Genomic DNA, 15070 nt, shown 5'->3' with positions numbered 1-15070 from the left:
GCCTCAGATGTTTCTCATGCTCTGCTTTTGACTTGGAATATATCAGGATATCATCGATGAATATCACCACAAAGGTGTCCAGATAATCCATGAAAACCTTGTTCATCAGATGCATGAAGAAAGCCGGAGCATTGGTCAAGCCAAAGGACATGACCGTATACTCGTATAGCCCATACTTGCAAGTGAATGCCATCTTCGGGATATCCTCGGAACGAATCTTCAGCTGATGATAACTCGAACGCAAATCAATCTTCGAGAATACACAAGCACCCTGAAGCTGATCAAAAAGATCCTCAATACGGGGCAATGGATGCTTGTTCTTGATGGTGACTGCATTCAGATCCCGATAATCGACGCACATTCTCTTCACGCCATCCTTCTTCTCTACAAGCAACACAGGGAAAGCCCAAGGAGAGAAACTGCGACGGATATAACCCTTAGCTAGCAACTCGTCGACAGTCTTCTTAACCTCCTCATGCTTGACGGGAGCCATACGATAGGGCCTCTTAGCAATAGGAGCTGTGCCAGGCAAGAGATCAATAGAAAACTCAATGTCGCGATCAGGCGGCATACCTGGCAAATCATCCGGAAAGACGTCCGGAAATTCAGACACCACGCGAATACCATCCGTGGGTCTAGCCTCCATCTGATGAAGAAATCCAGAAGGCTCTGTAGCTCCAACAGTAACCTCCTGACCATCCGGTGCTGACAGAAGAACAGTCCTCTGAGCACAATCTATCCGGACTCTCCACTTAGCAAGAGTCTCCATCCCGAGGATCACATCAATGCCCTTGGTGTCTAGCACCATCAGATTCGCACTGAAATCTACCCCCCTTATGGCCACACTGACTCTGGGACAGAAGATATGAGACCTCAACTGTCCTCCCGGTGAAGATACTAACATGCACCTCTTTGATGTGCTAGTAGGAATACCATGATGCTCAACAAAAGACTGGGTGATGAAAGAATGCGTAGCACCAGTATCAAAAAGCACTGTAGCAGGATGGGTGTTGACCATGAACGTACCAATAACCACGTTAGGAGCGTCGGCCGCTGACTCGGCCGTCACGTGGTTCACCCTGCCCTCAGCTGGGGCCTTGGGCGGTGCTGCACGCCCCTGCTGTCCTGACTGTGCTTTTCGGGGGCAGATGTTGGCGTAGTGCCCCGGCTCGCCGCAGTGGAAGCACACTCGAGGAAGTGCAGCGGCCTGCTGCCCAGGAGGAGGAGTGGGTACTCCCTGCCTCGGAGCTGGTGGAGCCGGAGGCGCTGAAAGCCTCTGACCCTGTCCTGCCTGCTGCTGAGGACGAGGAGGAAACTGCTGCCGCTGCTGGTACTGCTGAGGTGGCCTCTGCTGCTGCTGCTGCTGCAGTGGATACTGATAGCGGGGACGAGTGTTGCTGCCCGAAGAGGATGGAGCCATCTTCCTCTTCTTATCCTCAATCTCCCGGCGCTTACGCTCGGTGTTGAGGGCCGCATCAACCAGCTGGTTGAAGTTGTCAAAGCGGTGGTTCAGCAGCGCATACTTAATGTGATCATCCAGTCCCTCCTTGAAATACTCCTGCTTATCGCTATCACGAGCGACGTCAGCAGGGGCATAACGGGCCAGCTGAAGGAAACGGTCACGGTACTCCGTCACCGTCATAGATCCCTGAAATGACAACACAGATAACAAGGATAGAAATCGCTCAATGCGTCAGGCTTACGAAGGGGATCAAGGATAGATCGAAGCTCAAAAGGAACTGCAGAGAATTTCGTTCAAATTTACCTGCTTAAGGGCACGGAACTCCTTCTGCTTCATCTTCATGATGCCCTCGGGAATGTGGTGGTTCCTGAAATGCTCACGGAACTGGACCCAGGTGAGAGCATCACGGTCCTGAGTTGGGTAGGACTCCCACCAGTCGAGAGCGGAGCCTCGCAGCTGCCCTGCTGCGTACATAACTCGCTCACGGTCGTCGCACTGAGCAACAACCAACTGGCGCTCCACCGAACGAAGCCAGTCGTCCGCCTGGAGTGGGTCCGTGGCGTGAGAGAAGGTCTGAGGATGACCTCTCAGGAAATCCGCACGCTGATCACGAGGCTGAGGCGGCGGAGGAGGCGGTGGCTGGGCGTGGATGTGCTGCAGAGCCTGAACAGTATTGTTCAGGCTAGCCATCATCTGCATCTGGAGCTGGAAGAACTGCTCCGGGGTCAGTGGTGGCGGCATCGGCAACGGCTGACCAGTACTCTGGTTGTTCTGCTCCTGCTGGTCAGAACTAGAACCGGTGCATCTGGTGTTCACCATCTGATTTCAACAAACAAAATTTATGAGAAAGACTTATTGTGCAGCTGCGGAAATGAAACTTCGGAATGATATGACAAAAGAAGGAATATAGGTTTTACCCCCAACGATCTAACTCAAATTTTATTATTTAGTTCAAGTTGGGTTAGGGTCGATTTGCATGAACAAATTTAACTACTAAACTATGCAATCAACCAAAAATCCAAATCAACACCACTCGACTAACACATTCGTTCTAGCATATATATATATATATTTTTTATCAGGACAACCTAAAACTCTTAACTTATAAGATTAGGCGACTAAGGCCAACGTCTACGGAAAAACTCACGCTATTTCTCAGAGAAGGCAGGAGAGGGATAGCCAATCAAGGACTTAAGACTCAAGGAATAGAAGCAAAAATGGATGTTTAGGTTTTGCGGAAGCAGAGCAAGCGAAAAGAAATCTTAAACTCGACCAGTTCTATCTAGGCTTCGTCCTACAGTCAACACGGCTCTGATACCAATCTGTCACACCCGATTTATAAGAACATAAATCGAGCAATCATATATGCGCCAGGATCAAGTCACGCATATATACAACAGATTATCAAGATATCACAACACATGTCACGAATAAAAGCGTATAAATTATAAAATGAATATCTTTATTACAACTGAATCAAGAATCAGTTCAAGGAATGCGGAAGCGTAAAATGAATACATGAAGAGCTGGGCGCCACAGGGACGTTGACTGGGAGACAAACGCCTAGAAGTCGTCGAAGCCGCTGACGTAGTCCTCCACGTTGCCGGGCACTGAGCAGCAGTCGAAGACAACCGAGATAGAACAGAAGAGTAGAGAGGCAAATGTGAGTACAAACTAGTACTCAACAAGTATAACACAAACTATGAGGCTCTAGGCTGGCTGACTAAAGTGCATTAGCTTTTAGTCTTGGCAAATTTTATCAAAGCTAATTACTACAAGTGGATGAATTACCATAACCCAATTGCATAAGAAATTAATCAGTATTAATTAAGAACTACTGAGAACCATCCAAACCAAAACCACCCCGGGGAATCTCCCTAATCAAAGGTTGATAACCCCACTAATCAAAAGGAGGATCTGGGCCGCTCATGACTGTGAGCACAGCTGATATATCAGTTTTACACTCTCGAGAGGTTGCACAACTTTACCCACAAATCGTGAGCTACGCTAGTTGTTCATCACACTTCCTTAGGTGAGATGGCTAGCAAGCACACTACGAGACCGTTACAAAGGACCACGTTGGTAAGGTGTAACCGCTAAGGATTCTGGATCAGCAACGATGGGGCCCACCTCCGGGGGTACAAGACACACAGCACAGACCAAGCCGGAGGAGCAGGGACCATTGAAGCTTACCACCCCTCTTGCCCACGCAGGTAAGTTACTCCCGAACCAACACGACCTAATTAGTAAGTCAAGACCGTCCCATTCCAGTCTTGTGGTTGCGCGGTTGTCCCAGGTTGTCGCTCTATGAACCGGTCCTTATGGAGAGTGGCCAACCAAGCACTAAGCACCGTGCTGGCCCCCTAAACCAAGTTTCTACAAAATCATATTTTTAAGGACGCACAAACCACTCAAGCACACAGCACAGAGGGTCGGCTCCAGAATTAAGTTGCATAAGATCATTAACAAATTAATTAAAAAGGACCAGGTGTGTTATAGCGCAGCAACCTAGCACAACTAACCAAAATGCAACCCAAAGGATATATATACAGGATATAAAGTGGCTAGGGAATCCTTATAGGCATACAGAATTAAAATGCAGTATGAAATTGTATTTAACAAGTGATAGGAGGTTCATGTTATACTTGCCTTCCTCAAAGTTCTCCTGCTGCTGCTCAAACTGCTCGGAAGATGGCTGCTCCTGTTACTGCTCCGGTGGCTCGACGTCTACTCACGATCGTAACAGCAATACATGGGCCACACATGCACACACATGCAAACAATTGCAAAATATAAGAAACGGTACACCAATACAATAGAACAGAACATAAAACTGGCCTAGAACTATTCTACGCATTACAACGATCGCGTGGATATAAAGAACACCTAAAACGGAGCTAGAATGCGAAAACTACGCTTAAAACAGGGTCCAGGGGCTTTTCTGCGAGAAAAACAGAGAAACCAGGGGGTTCTGCGAAAAAACCGAGGGCCTAAGCGTAATTAAACCCTAGACACAGGGGCTAGCACGTGAAAACATGCGGCATGGACTGCGGCCACTAATTCCAGGAAGCTCAGGGGCCTAAAAGCATAAAACAGGACCTATCCGCAATTATTTTTGAACTACGGGTGGACTGCGGGTTTATTTGAGAAAAACTCAGGGGCTCTTTAGAAAGATCGCCAGGCTGAAGCGTTACTTTCTTTTCTGGCCCCTCGGATCTGGATCGGGCGGCTGAGATTAGACTCACTAACGAAGGGGTACGCGTGGATTCCGTCCGCTGGATCATGATCTAGTGGCTCCAATCTAAACACACCGCGATCTAATCCTGGTCACTGGCTGCGGATCGGACGGCTGGAGAGGTCTGGGGACACAGGTGGCGGCGCTACCTCTCCGGTGACAAATCCCGCGGCGGCGCATCGAGCGGGGCTTGATCTTGGGAGAGCCAGAGGGACATGACGAGCACGCCTGGGTACTCAGGACGGCCGGTCTGGGCTTAACCGCGTTCTGCCACGGCGAGGGGCGGCTCTGCGTGACGGGTCTTGCCGGGATGGCGTTCCGACCTCGGACACATGCCACAAACCACGCTGGCTGGATAATCTCCGAGAGGGGGTGGTGGTGTTCCTCACCGTGGGCTCAAGACGGGCGAGGATGCGGTGAAGGAATCTCCTCGGCGGCGAGCAGGCGGCTGAAGCGGTCGGTGATCGTGGAAGGAGATCTTGGGCAGGGTTGCAGGGCTCCGGGTGCCTCGGTCGGCGACGCACACGGGCGGTGAGGGTCACGTCAGGGTTACAGGGCCCGAAGCGGTGACGGCAAGGGCGAAATTGCGGTGGTGGCGCAAGGGCGGCAACGACGGCAGCGGCCCAAATTCGAGCGGCTGACAGGCGGTGCGGGGCTCGGGTGCACTGGGGATTTTGGCGGCTTAGGGCGGCCCGAGAGCGCGGCTACGGATAAGAAAGGGAGGGGCCGGCAGCCTCGGCATGCGGCCACCGATCCAACGGGTGCCGCGCATCCCGCGGGCGGTTGCCGCTCGAGCCTCTTCCGAGCTCGGGTAGCTTCTAGATGCGTCTAGACGGGGCGCGGCGCTGAGGAGTGGGTCCAGGGGGCAGCGGGGCGGGGCAGCGGAGCGGGCCACTCCCAGGGACGGGCGGCCGGGCCGGCGCGGAGAAAACAGGGGAGGGGCGTGCGGGGGAAGAAGAGTCTGACCGGTGGGGCCACCGGGTCAGAGAGAGGGAGAGCGCTCGGCGGGGAAAGCAGAGGGGAACTGGGCTGGCGCGTGCTGGGCCTCGGGCGGCTTTGGGCCGTGGGAAGAAAGAGAGGGAGAGAGGGCCCACGGGGAAGGAGAGAAGGGGAGAGATGCTGGGCTGGCTGGCCGGCTGCTGGGCTCTCCTTCCTTTGCTTCTTCTTTTCTTTTCCTTTACTCAATCTATTCAAACAAACTATTTGAATTCAAATAGATTTGAATTCAAATCCTACAAGCTCAACACAAGAAAAAAAAATAATGCTCCAGCATGAATGCACAAACATGTTGACCCTATAATTAGTTTTATTTCCTTGTGTTATAAATTGTTTTAAATGCAAGGTAAATTAGAGAAAAACCTTGGAAATTTCATTTGAGCCAAAATAAATTCATTATAATTTAAGGAAATTACCTTAGGGTGTTACACCAAGGCCAAACCGACGTACCAACGCATGATGCACGCCTAGCCGACCTTGGGGCCCACTTGACAGCCACCCAAATGAAGGTTGGTGGGAGAGGTGGTGGCCAGGGGGTCGGCCAAACCACTGGTTTAGCTGAACTCCCCGTGCCGCCTTTCACCCCCATCTTCCACGTGGCGACTCCTTGTGGCTTCTTGATGGCGGTTGTGGCTTATTCCCCGGGATTTACTAACTTGACCATCGCCTTAGAAGGAGGGGTCTCCTCGTCCTCCGAACACGGTCCTTATTGTCGCTCCACACCAAGCCGGAGGGTCGATGACTTGCCGGCGAGCCACTAAGATTCCAATGGGCTGGCACACCAAGATTATAGTTGTTGTTCACTCTAGAACCAAATACAAGGCAACAACACCTTGCTCTCTCACTCTCTCTAGGTCTAACCTAGCACTAACAGTCTCAAAGCATGTGTAAAGCCTATGGATGTGATTAATTAGCAATGTGATGGCTTGGATGTCTTCTTCAATGTGTATGAGCTTCCTCTCAACTCTGGCAACCATAAATGGCCGGGGCGGGGGGGGGGGGTGGTATAAATAGCCCGAGAGCTCCAAAGAGCCGTTACTCCAATGGCTACAAAAGGTGCAGTACCAGATGAACTGATACTCTGTCTAGGAGGGTGTCGAATCATTCGGTACCTCTTTTCAGCCACATAGCTGTTGGACCTTTCTCCCTAAAGCCACTTTTGCTTGCATCATTACTCCGATGCTTCATTCGATGCCTGTCGTTCATCCGGCGTTGAAGAGCTTTCTACCGAAACCTTCTGTCACTTGACATGCTCTCTGAGTAATTAAACCATGCTTGCACCGACGCCTTCTTCAGTGGTGTTGGATTATCCGGTGCTGATAGCACTTTTCCCCAAACCTTCTGGAGCTTCTGAGCAAATCACCGGAGAAATTTGGCACTATTGCACCGACGCCTATCTTCAGAGTGTCGGATGATCCGGTGCTGAAGAGCTTTTCTGCACTTGATCGTCATTGCAATTCTGAATTGCACCAACCTATTCATTTTCAACGCTGTCAGATCATCCGACGCTTCCTTTCATGCTGTCACTTGCCCAAGTCATCTCGGCAATCATTTGGATATGTTCAAAATATTCTTTGGATTTTTACTATATTTTAGGTGTCTTGACTATGGTTTGGACTGTCTTGACTATGAATTGGATTTCATCCATAGAATTAGAAATTCTACGCATATGAGCTCACAAACTTATTAATCCCATTAACTATGTTTTCACTCAATCACCTAAATTATATTTATGATCTAAAGTGGCCATTTTTCTTACAAGGCCTGTGGCTGGACACGCGGACGAGAGGCATTTATCCCTCCGTCAGTGGAGTAAAAAATAGATTATTGCGTCTAAAATTGAGAAGCCATGGAACGCGTGGGCATCGTTTGTGCTTGTTCAGAAACCTCTTGCTTGCTTGTTCAAGTGCATCTCATCATCATAAGGATACATGATTCTATATAAAATTATTCAGAAACCTCTTGCTTGCTTGTTCCAGTCCATCTCATCCAGACTGATGATACAAACTGCTATATATTTTCATTTGTTTCTCCATCCTGCTGATCGAAGCCCTCATCAATTGTCCTCAACACATCCATCATTATATTCATACAGGTGATACTAGTAGGAGATTTTTTTTAAAAAAGGAAAACCCAAAACTGCAAAAGAAGAGAAAAATTACACATCGATCCATCACTGTGAACCCCTACTTGATGCCTGGAGCTACGCTACTCCGTGGTGATGGACTGGTAAATTTGCTGCATGGCCCCTCTGAACCTGTCGATGTCGAGCGTCACGTTCTGGCCCTCCAGGAACACGTCCCAAACTTTACCCTTGCGCTCTATGGAGAGCGGGTCGGCAAACACAGGGTGGTCCCTGGGGTACTTGTCCTTGAGCGTCGTCTCCTGCGCGGTCACCTCGTACTCCTCGTACCTGAGCCCCATGTCCGGCACCGGGTCGCCGAAGTCGAACCGGCACGGGTACTTGAGGTTCCCCCACGGGATGATCTGCACGATCGTGCCGTTGTGCGGCAGGAACACCATGTTGGTCAGCCCGGCGCCGTGCACGCCCACCATCACGTCGCACGAGTTCACCACCGCCGCGAACCGGGCCATGTCGCTCACGTCCTCCGGCCCCGCGGCGACCACCTCGAAGCCGAGGTCCGCAAGCGCGGCGACGGCGTCGGCTTCGTTCGTCACTGCCCTGGAGTGGCGCCGCAGAACGAAGACGAGCCGGGGCTTCTGCCCGGAGCTCCGGCTCACGGGGGCCGTCCACGGCCGCTGCAGCGAGAGGACGGAGCGGAGGAAGTCCCGGAACCCCATCATTGTGTAGCCGTTGCGGGCGCGAGCCGGGTCGATGCCAAGTATCCTGTGGCTCTCCAGCCCCACATGCGCCGACGGGAAGCAGCGCACGGCGGTGTCGGCGTCGAAGTCGATGACCGGGTACACGGACAGTGCGGCGAGGATCGGCCTGAACTTGGCCACCCAGTCGGCGTTGTAGTCGGTGATCAGCAGCTGGACGCGGCCATCGTACTCATGGGCCGTAATGTAGAGTGGGACGATGAGGTCACTCATGGCGTGGAAGAAATTCTTGCCGCAGCCGCCGGTGGAGAAGACCACCGCCGGCACGTCGTGCCGAACCGTGCACTTGGGTGGGATAACGAAACTGTGTGGCGCCGGCGCTGAGGATCTGACCTCGACCTCCCGAATCCTCGACATGGTCCCTGGCTCCCACTTTCGCGTGTAGGGCCGGATTGTTATCGTGGAATTCTCTGGGCGGAAGGTGGAGGAGGAGACGACATAGACTCTGGCGGATTTGCCGTGGAAGCGCAAGTCGCCATCCATTGAGCAGTAGTCCGAGTGGCGGTTGCTGAAGTTGCAGGTTAGCTTGCTCATTGTTGCTGCTCCTCCCACATCTGCATCCAACAGAAGTGTGATTAGAAATTTCGCTACATTTATTTAATTTTTCACCCATATTGGAAATAAACATTTTCGCGTCAGTTTGTTGTGCAAATTGTGTAATACACTGGACTGTCCCCGATGTGAAGCCCAATACAGAAATCAAGCTATGATAAATATGGAATGCTGCTTGTACCTGAGTTTACCAAAGAACCATCCCTTGCCCCGTTGGTGGCGAGGATTTCGTTTTGTTGGTTATACCCTGCAGCACATTGTTATGGATTAATATAAGCTTTCACACGTACACGAGTGCAACTACTGCAACGTAATGCGAACACAAGACATGCGTACACTTTCACAATAATAACCATACGAATTAACTGTATTTGAAGTATATGCAGTTTACATTATTGTGCGTGGCCGTGGTAAACACATTATGAATTTTTAGATTTAACGAATGTTCTATTGTACTGGTCAGCTGCAAGTACTGAAGCATGGCTAGCAACCTGCAGAATAACTTCTGCTGACTCATGTAATTTTGCTGTAGATATTCTTTTTAGATGTTTGCTGCAGATTGTTAGTACTTGATTTCTTTTAAAGGTTTCAGAAGGATAATGCTCACAGTAAAAGTATCATAATCTTTGTATTTTCGTAGTGCGGAGGACTAATCAGAGTCTGGTAGGATTATCATGTCCATCCCAAGTTTATACGATAACCCTTTAGTCCTTGCAGAAAAAGAAGAAAGTTTATAGAATTAAGTATTCCATCGGTTGCATGGCAAACATCACATTTATTGAAACAAGTCCCTTAGATTCAATGACTCCATAATTAATGTTACTCTAATAGTCACTACTAGCTAGGTTAGTGCAACTGTTCATGTAGCACGTCAAGGCACTGGATACTAGTCACTTGATGCTGCAGAAGGTGAGGTGACACGAAAATCGAAGGTGAGGGCCACATTGTGTATATTGTTGTTAATAAGGCTAGTCTCGGTGGATATTTCATAAGAGATTTATAGGTATTAAATTTTGCGCCACATCAGCAAATTTGCTGCTATGGCAGAGTAATTATAAGGAGAGGGGAGGGGGAGTTTTATGGGATGGGAGATAGATTTCATCCCATGCCACATCACCAAGTTCTTGATCTTGGCAACTATACAATTAAACTATAGTCTATCAATCAAGGAAGAGAACGAACTCAAGCTTACATACCAATGCTATACATTGAGACTGGTTAATACAAATGTTCTCTCTCCATATCAATGCTATGCATACCTTTTGCAGATTCTGGCTTCTCAGTGTCGAGTGATTGTTGCTGCCCTCTTGCACTACTGTCCAAACCTTGAAAAGAGGTACCATGGTGTGTCAAGCATTTGACATCGAGATGTAGGTGGAGAAAAAAAATTCTGTATACAATCTTGCATTAGCTCACCGAAGGATGAAACCTTGTTAACCATTCCATCTTTGAATCTGGTAAATCCCGTCTCCCTTACTGCATGATGTGGAAGGTGCATAGTTTTGTAAGTGTAGAGCTAAACATCCTAAACGCTATAACCAGATCCATGTTTTTTATCGGATTCATTAGAACCCATATTTGGTACTCCCTCTGTTCTAAAATCTAGTTTGTTTTAGCTTTTCTAGATTCATAGATTTTAATATACACCTAGACATACATTATATCTATATGCGTAGCAAATCTTATGAATCTAGAAAAGCCAAAACGAACTACATACATTTTGGAACGGATGTATTTAATTATATGCTCTGACAAAAGGAAATAGTGTTCTCTAACAAACCATTAAAATTTCTGTGTTTGTTAGACATTCAACAATATCCACTTTAATAAGCACTAGTGTGAATTTCTGGTAAAATCTGGACATCTCACCACAATTTAATTGAGGGTCCTGCTCAAGTAAAATCTTGAAATCACAGACTGCTTTCCAATGCATTGTTGAAAGATGAAAGAAAACAAAGAGAAAAAAACAACAACAAACACTACTGGTAATTTGAGGGATCAAACGGACAGAGGACAGCACAGTTTAACACATAAATAAAAGATAACAAAAAAGAATTGCTCTCAGACACAGAACTGATCTTTGTCGACTGATCAATGAAAGAGTGACTTACGGCGCGCAGCCTGTGGCAGGAAATCGGTCTTGAGCACAATAAGGACTAGAAGAGGAGGTAGAAGGAGCCACAGTACCGCCTTTCCTCCCCCGCTCCCATGCTGCTTGGTACTCTCATGCCTCCCGTTCATCTCCACAAGCCCTTACACCGCCACCTCTGTAATGCCCTTTGCTAGACACTCCAACTAGTAAGAGCTTCCTTTGCAGCTACTTAAGCCAAGCACACTACCCTTTCATCGCATCTCGATCCGCGCTTGGATTCTTGAGCTAAGTATAAGGGTTGACTTGCGTGCAGCATTAAATCCCATGCACATGCTTGCGCGCAAATGGCATCCACGTATGGAATTGGGAGCCAGTGGTCAAAACTGCAGAGAGATGCTGGTATAATTTTTTAGCCGCGGTGTCTTGGATTGCATCACACCACTAAATTAGCAGCAAGCTAGGCCACCGGCAGTTGTTTGCATACTCCCTTAACTCTATGGGTGTTTGATCAATGTCGTCGTTCGACAATTTGGTCAAAGCCGTTCAATGCCCCGAAAGAAACGGCCGGAGTCATTTTCAACAATCGTAACAGCATGGTGCAAAAACTTCCCAAGAATCTTCGAATGGCTCGACACTCTGTTGTAAATCTTTTTTTACCTCGGTTGATGTATATACTTCTTTTCCATCTTAATCTATATATATACCCAGTAGGGGCTTGCCCCTCCTTATTCATAAAAAATAAATAAAATTCATACCAAGACAAGTCATGCGCGGCAACCCTCTAACACTTCCGCCATTATTTTCATATACTATACTGTGACTAATGGGTAACAATGACTAGGAGCTGAAAAACAAAACCAAAAAAGAAGAGGAAAAATACACATTGATCTGTATCACTTCAGCAACAGCCTTATACCTGCCTTCGACTCTAGTCCGTGGTGATGGACTGGTACACGTGCTGCATGACCCCTCTGAACCGGCCGATGTCCAGGGTGACGTTCTGGCCCTGCAGGAAGATCTCCCAAAGTTTACCCTGGCGGTGTAAGGAAGCAGGGTCAGTAAACACAGGGTGGTCCCTGGGATACTTCTCGTTCAGTGTGGTCTCCTCCGCGGTCACCTCGTACTCTGCATACCGGAGCCCCATATCCGGCACCGGATCGCCGAAGTCATACCTGCACGCCACCTTCATCTCTCCCCAGGGAATGATCTGCACCACCGTGGCGTTGTGAGGCAAGAACACCATGTTGGTCAGCCCGGCGCCGTGCACGCCCACCATCACGTCGCACGAGTTCACCACCCCGGCGAATTGGCCCATGTCACTGGCGTCCTCCGGTCCTGCAGCAACCACCTCAAAGCCGAGATCTACCATGGAGCTGATGGCGTCAGCTTCATTCGTTATTGCCCTCGAGTGGCGCCGGAGAACCATGACGAGCCGAGGCTTCCGTCCGGTGCTCCTACTTATCACAGGGGTCGTCCATGGCCGCTGCAGCGAGAAGGTGGACCGGAGGAAGTCACGGAATCCCATCATGGTGTAACCGTTGCGGGAGAGACTTGGGTCGATCCCAAGCATCCTGTGGCTCTCCAACCCAACACGCGCCGACGGGAAGCAGCGCACGGCGGTGTCGGCATCCAAGTCTATCACCGGGTGCATGGATAGAGCGGCGAGGATCGGCCTGAACTTGGCAACCCATTTGGGTTCGTAGTCAGTGATGACCAGCTGGACGCGGCCACTGTACTCATGGGCTGTGATGTAGAGTGGGACGATGAGGTCGCTCATGGCGTGGAAGAAGTTTGTGCCGCAGCCACCGGTGGAGAAGACCACTGCTGGCACGTCGTGCCTGACCGTGCATCGCGGTGGGATAGTGAAACTGTAAGGTGCTGGAGGCATGGATCGCATGGTGACCTCCCGGATCCTCGACATGGTCTCTTTCTCCCACTTTCGCGTGTATGGCTGGACCTTGATGGATGAATTCTCCGGCCGGAAGGTAGATGCTGAGACGACATAGACTGTGGCGGATTTGCCGTGGACTCGCAGGTCGCCTTCCATTGTGCAGATGTCAGAGTGAGCATTGTTGAAGTTGCAGGTTAACTTGCTGATTGGTGCTGACACATCTGCATATATATACCAGAGGAATGACGATGTTGAAAAATCCTCTAAATTATATTATTGAAATTTTTTTGGATCTACATTTTGGGTGATCTTTTTTTTAAAAAAACGTTTGGGTAAATTGATTGTGCAGCATATGTAAAGCCGAAACATGAATCGAGGTAAGAACTAATGACTAGCTTTGCACATTTCATATGTAAGCACACTATGACTAGCTTGAAGTTAATTAAGCCAGTGAAAGGATCCGTACCAACGGTCAACTTGATTATAATTAGCTGACGATGATTAAATAGCATACAAATCATATACTTTATTTAGTCCTTGCAAAAAAAAAAGCATCCATATAGACTTCAGTGATACTAAATCGTACATAACTTGATCAATTCTAGGTACGTAGTAGTCACTAGTTTCGAGGAAGTAGAACGTGAAGGAACTGCGCGCTCATGAATCGAATCACATGGTGTGTATTGTTGTTGATACCAATCGAGGAGGCACTTGTTTTTTCTAGATTGGCAAACATACCTTTTGCAGCTTCTCGCTTCACCGTGTCATGTGATTGCTGCTGCCGCGTTGCACCGCCCAGACCTTGAGTATTTATATATAAAAGTGAATTACACCATGATATGTCAAACTTTGCAAACTATGTAGCTCACCTAAGGTTGAAACCTTGTGGACCATTTCGTCTGAGACTTTGGTGAATCCAGTCTCCCGAACTGCACAAAGTTGAAGGTGCATTTTAGTTCTGTAATGTAGTCATAACTCGTAACTTGTCGTTGTATAGTACATAATTCCCCAATGATACCAAGGCATTGATGCGTTTAAAACATATTTCTTGATTGAGAAGAAAAAGGAGAGCAATCCTTATCTATGCTCTTACAGTTGTTGTCATTTGCCTTTTGTTTTGATCACGATGCTACCTGGTCTTTTGTACTACAATTAATATTGCAGTAAGTGAAGGTTTGATACTTCCAACAGACAAAATTAAAGACCAGAAAATTTGTTTACATCATTACCTAGGAAAATATATGTGTTCACAAATTTTGATTATATCATAAGCACAAGCATCTAATTCTGCGAAACCGCAGCCTGTCAGCACATTTTTATCGGGGGCACCTGCTAAAGGAAATCTGGACGTACAGAGGAAAGGTTTGCATGCCACGCCACGCTGCTCAACTATGGTTCATGAACAAGAAGAAAAATACACCCAAGAATAAGACATAAAAGCGGAACCGAAAACTGATCACCGGCCGATCCATGGAATGGATCTTCGTCCAAGGATAAAACACGTAAACGGCGACTTACAGTGAGCGACCTGCGGCAGGAAGCCAGTCTTGAGCACAATCAGAACTAGGACAGGAGGGAGCAGCAGCCACATCGCCGCCGTTCCGGTGCTGCTCCCATGCTTGGTACCTTCCTGCTTCCCTCTCATCTGCCACAAGCTTCTGCACGCCGGCGATCTATAGTCCAACTAGTGAGCTAGCGTGCTTCCTCTGGCACCACCTCTTTTTATCGCGTCTCGGTAGGAACGAGAGCCCTGGATCGCAGAGCTCCTCCATTCCTTGTGTTGACTTGTGCGCAGCATTAAATCCCATGCACATGCATCCACCCTACCATCGGCGCGTGGATGGGCGAGCGAGTTGTTAAAGGGGAGATCACTGCAGCGCGAAGCATTTTTATTTGGACCCTGCAGCGCGCTGGACTGTTGCATCACCATTAGGCAGCTGTTTTCAAATGCTTAGTTGACGACGGATGCTGCTGATTGCACGAAACCTACGACTTCTCCAT

General features: G+C 48.7%; 2 protein-coding genes across 2 annotated transcripts; both read right to left on the bottom strand.

Moving 5' to 3' along the window:
- Positions 1-7660: 7660 nt before the first annotated feature.
- On the bottom strand, positions 7661-11365 carry LOC112890205. The gene is made up of 5 exons (XM_025957105.1): positions 11198-11365; positions 10503-10562; positions 10346-10411; positions 9268-9333; positions 7661-9088 (listed from the first exon to the last, which is right to left on the bottom strand). Exons 1-5 carry the CDS (start codon positions 11325-11327, stop codon positions 7902-7904), a joined length of 1509 nt encoding a protein of 502 aa, XP_025812890.1. The 5' UTR covers positions 11328-11365; the 3' UTR covers positions 7661-7901.
- Positions 11366-11820: 455 nt separating this feature from the next.
- Positions 11821-14745, bottom strand: LOC112890086. Its single transcript, XM_025956934.1, has 4 exons — positions 14588-14745; positions 13939-13998; positions 13808-13870; positions 11821-13290 (listed from the first exon to the last, which is right to left on the bottom strand). The coding sequence occupies exons 1-4, from the start codon at positions 14712-14714 to the stop codon at positions 12107-12109; spliced, it is 1434 nt and encodes a 477-aa protein (XP_025812719.1). The 5' UTR covers positions 14715-14745; the 3' UTR covers positions 11821-12106.
- Between the last annotated feature and the right edge of the window lie 325 nt (positions 14746-15070).

Source organism: Panicum hallii, chromosome 4 (genome assembly GCF_002211085.1).
Source record: "Panicum hallii strain FIL2 chromosome 4, PHallii_v3.1, whole genome shotgun sequence".
NCBI lineage: Eukaryota > Viridiplantae > Streptophyta > Magnoliopsida > Poales > Poaceae > Panicum > Panicum hallii.
The sequence above is the reverse complement of the archived record's forward strand: the minus strand, read 5'-3'. Positions and strand labels throughout refer to the sequence as shown.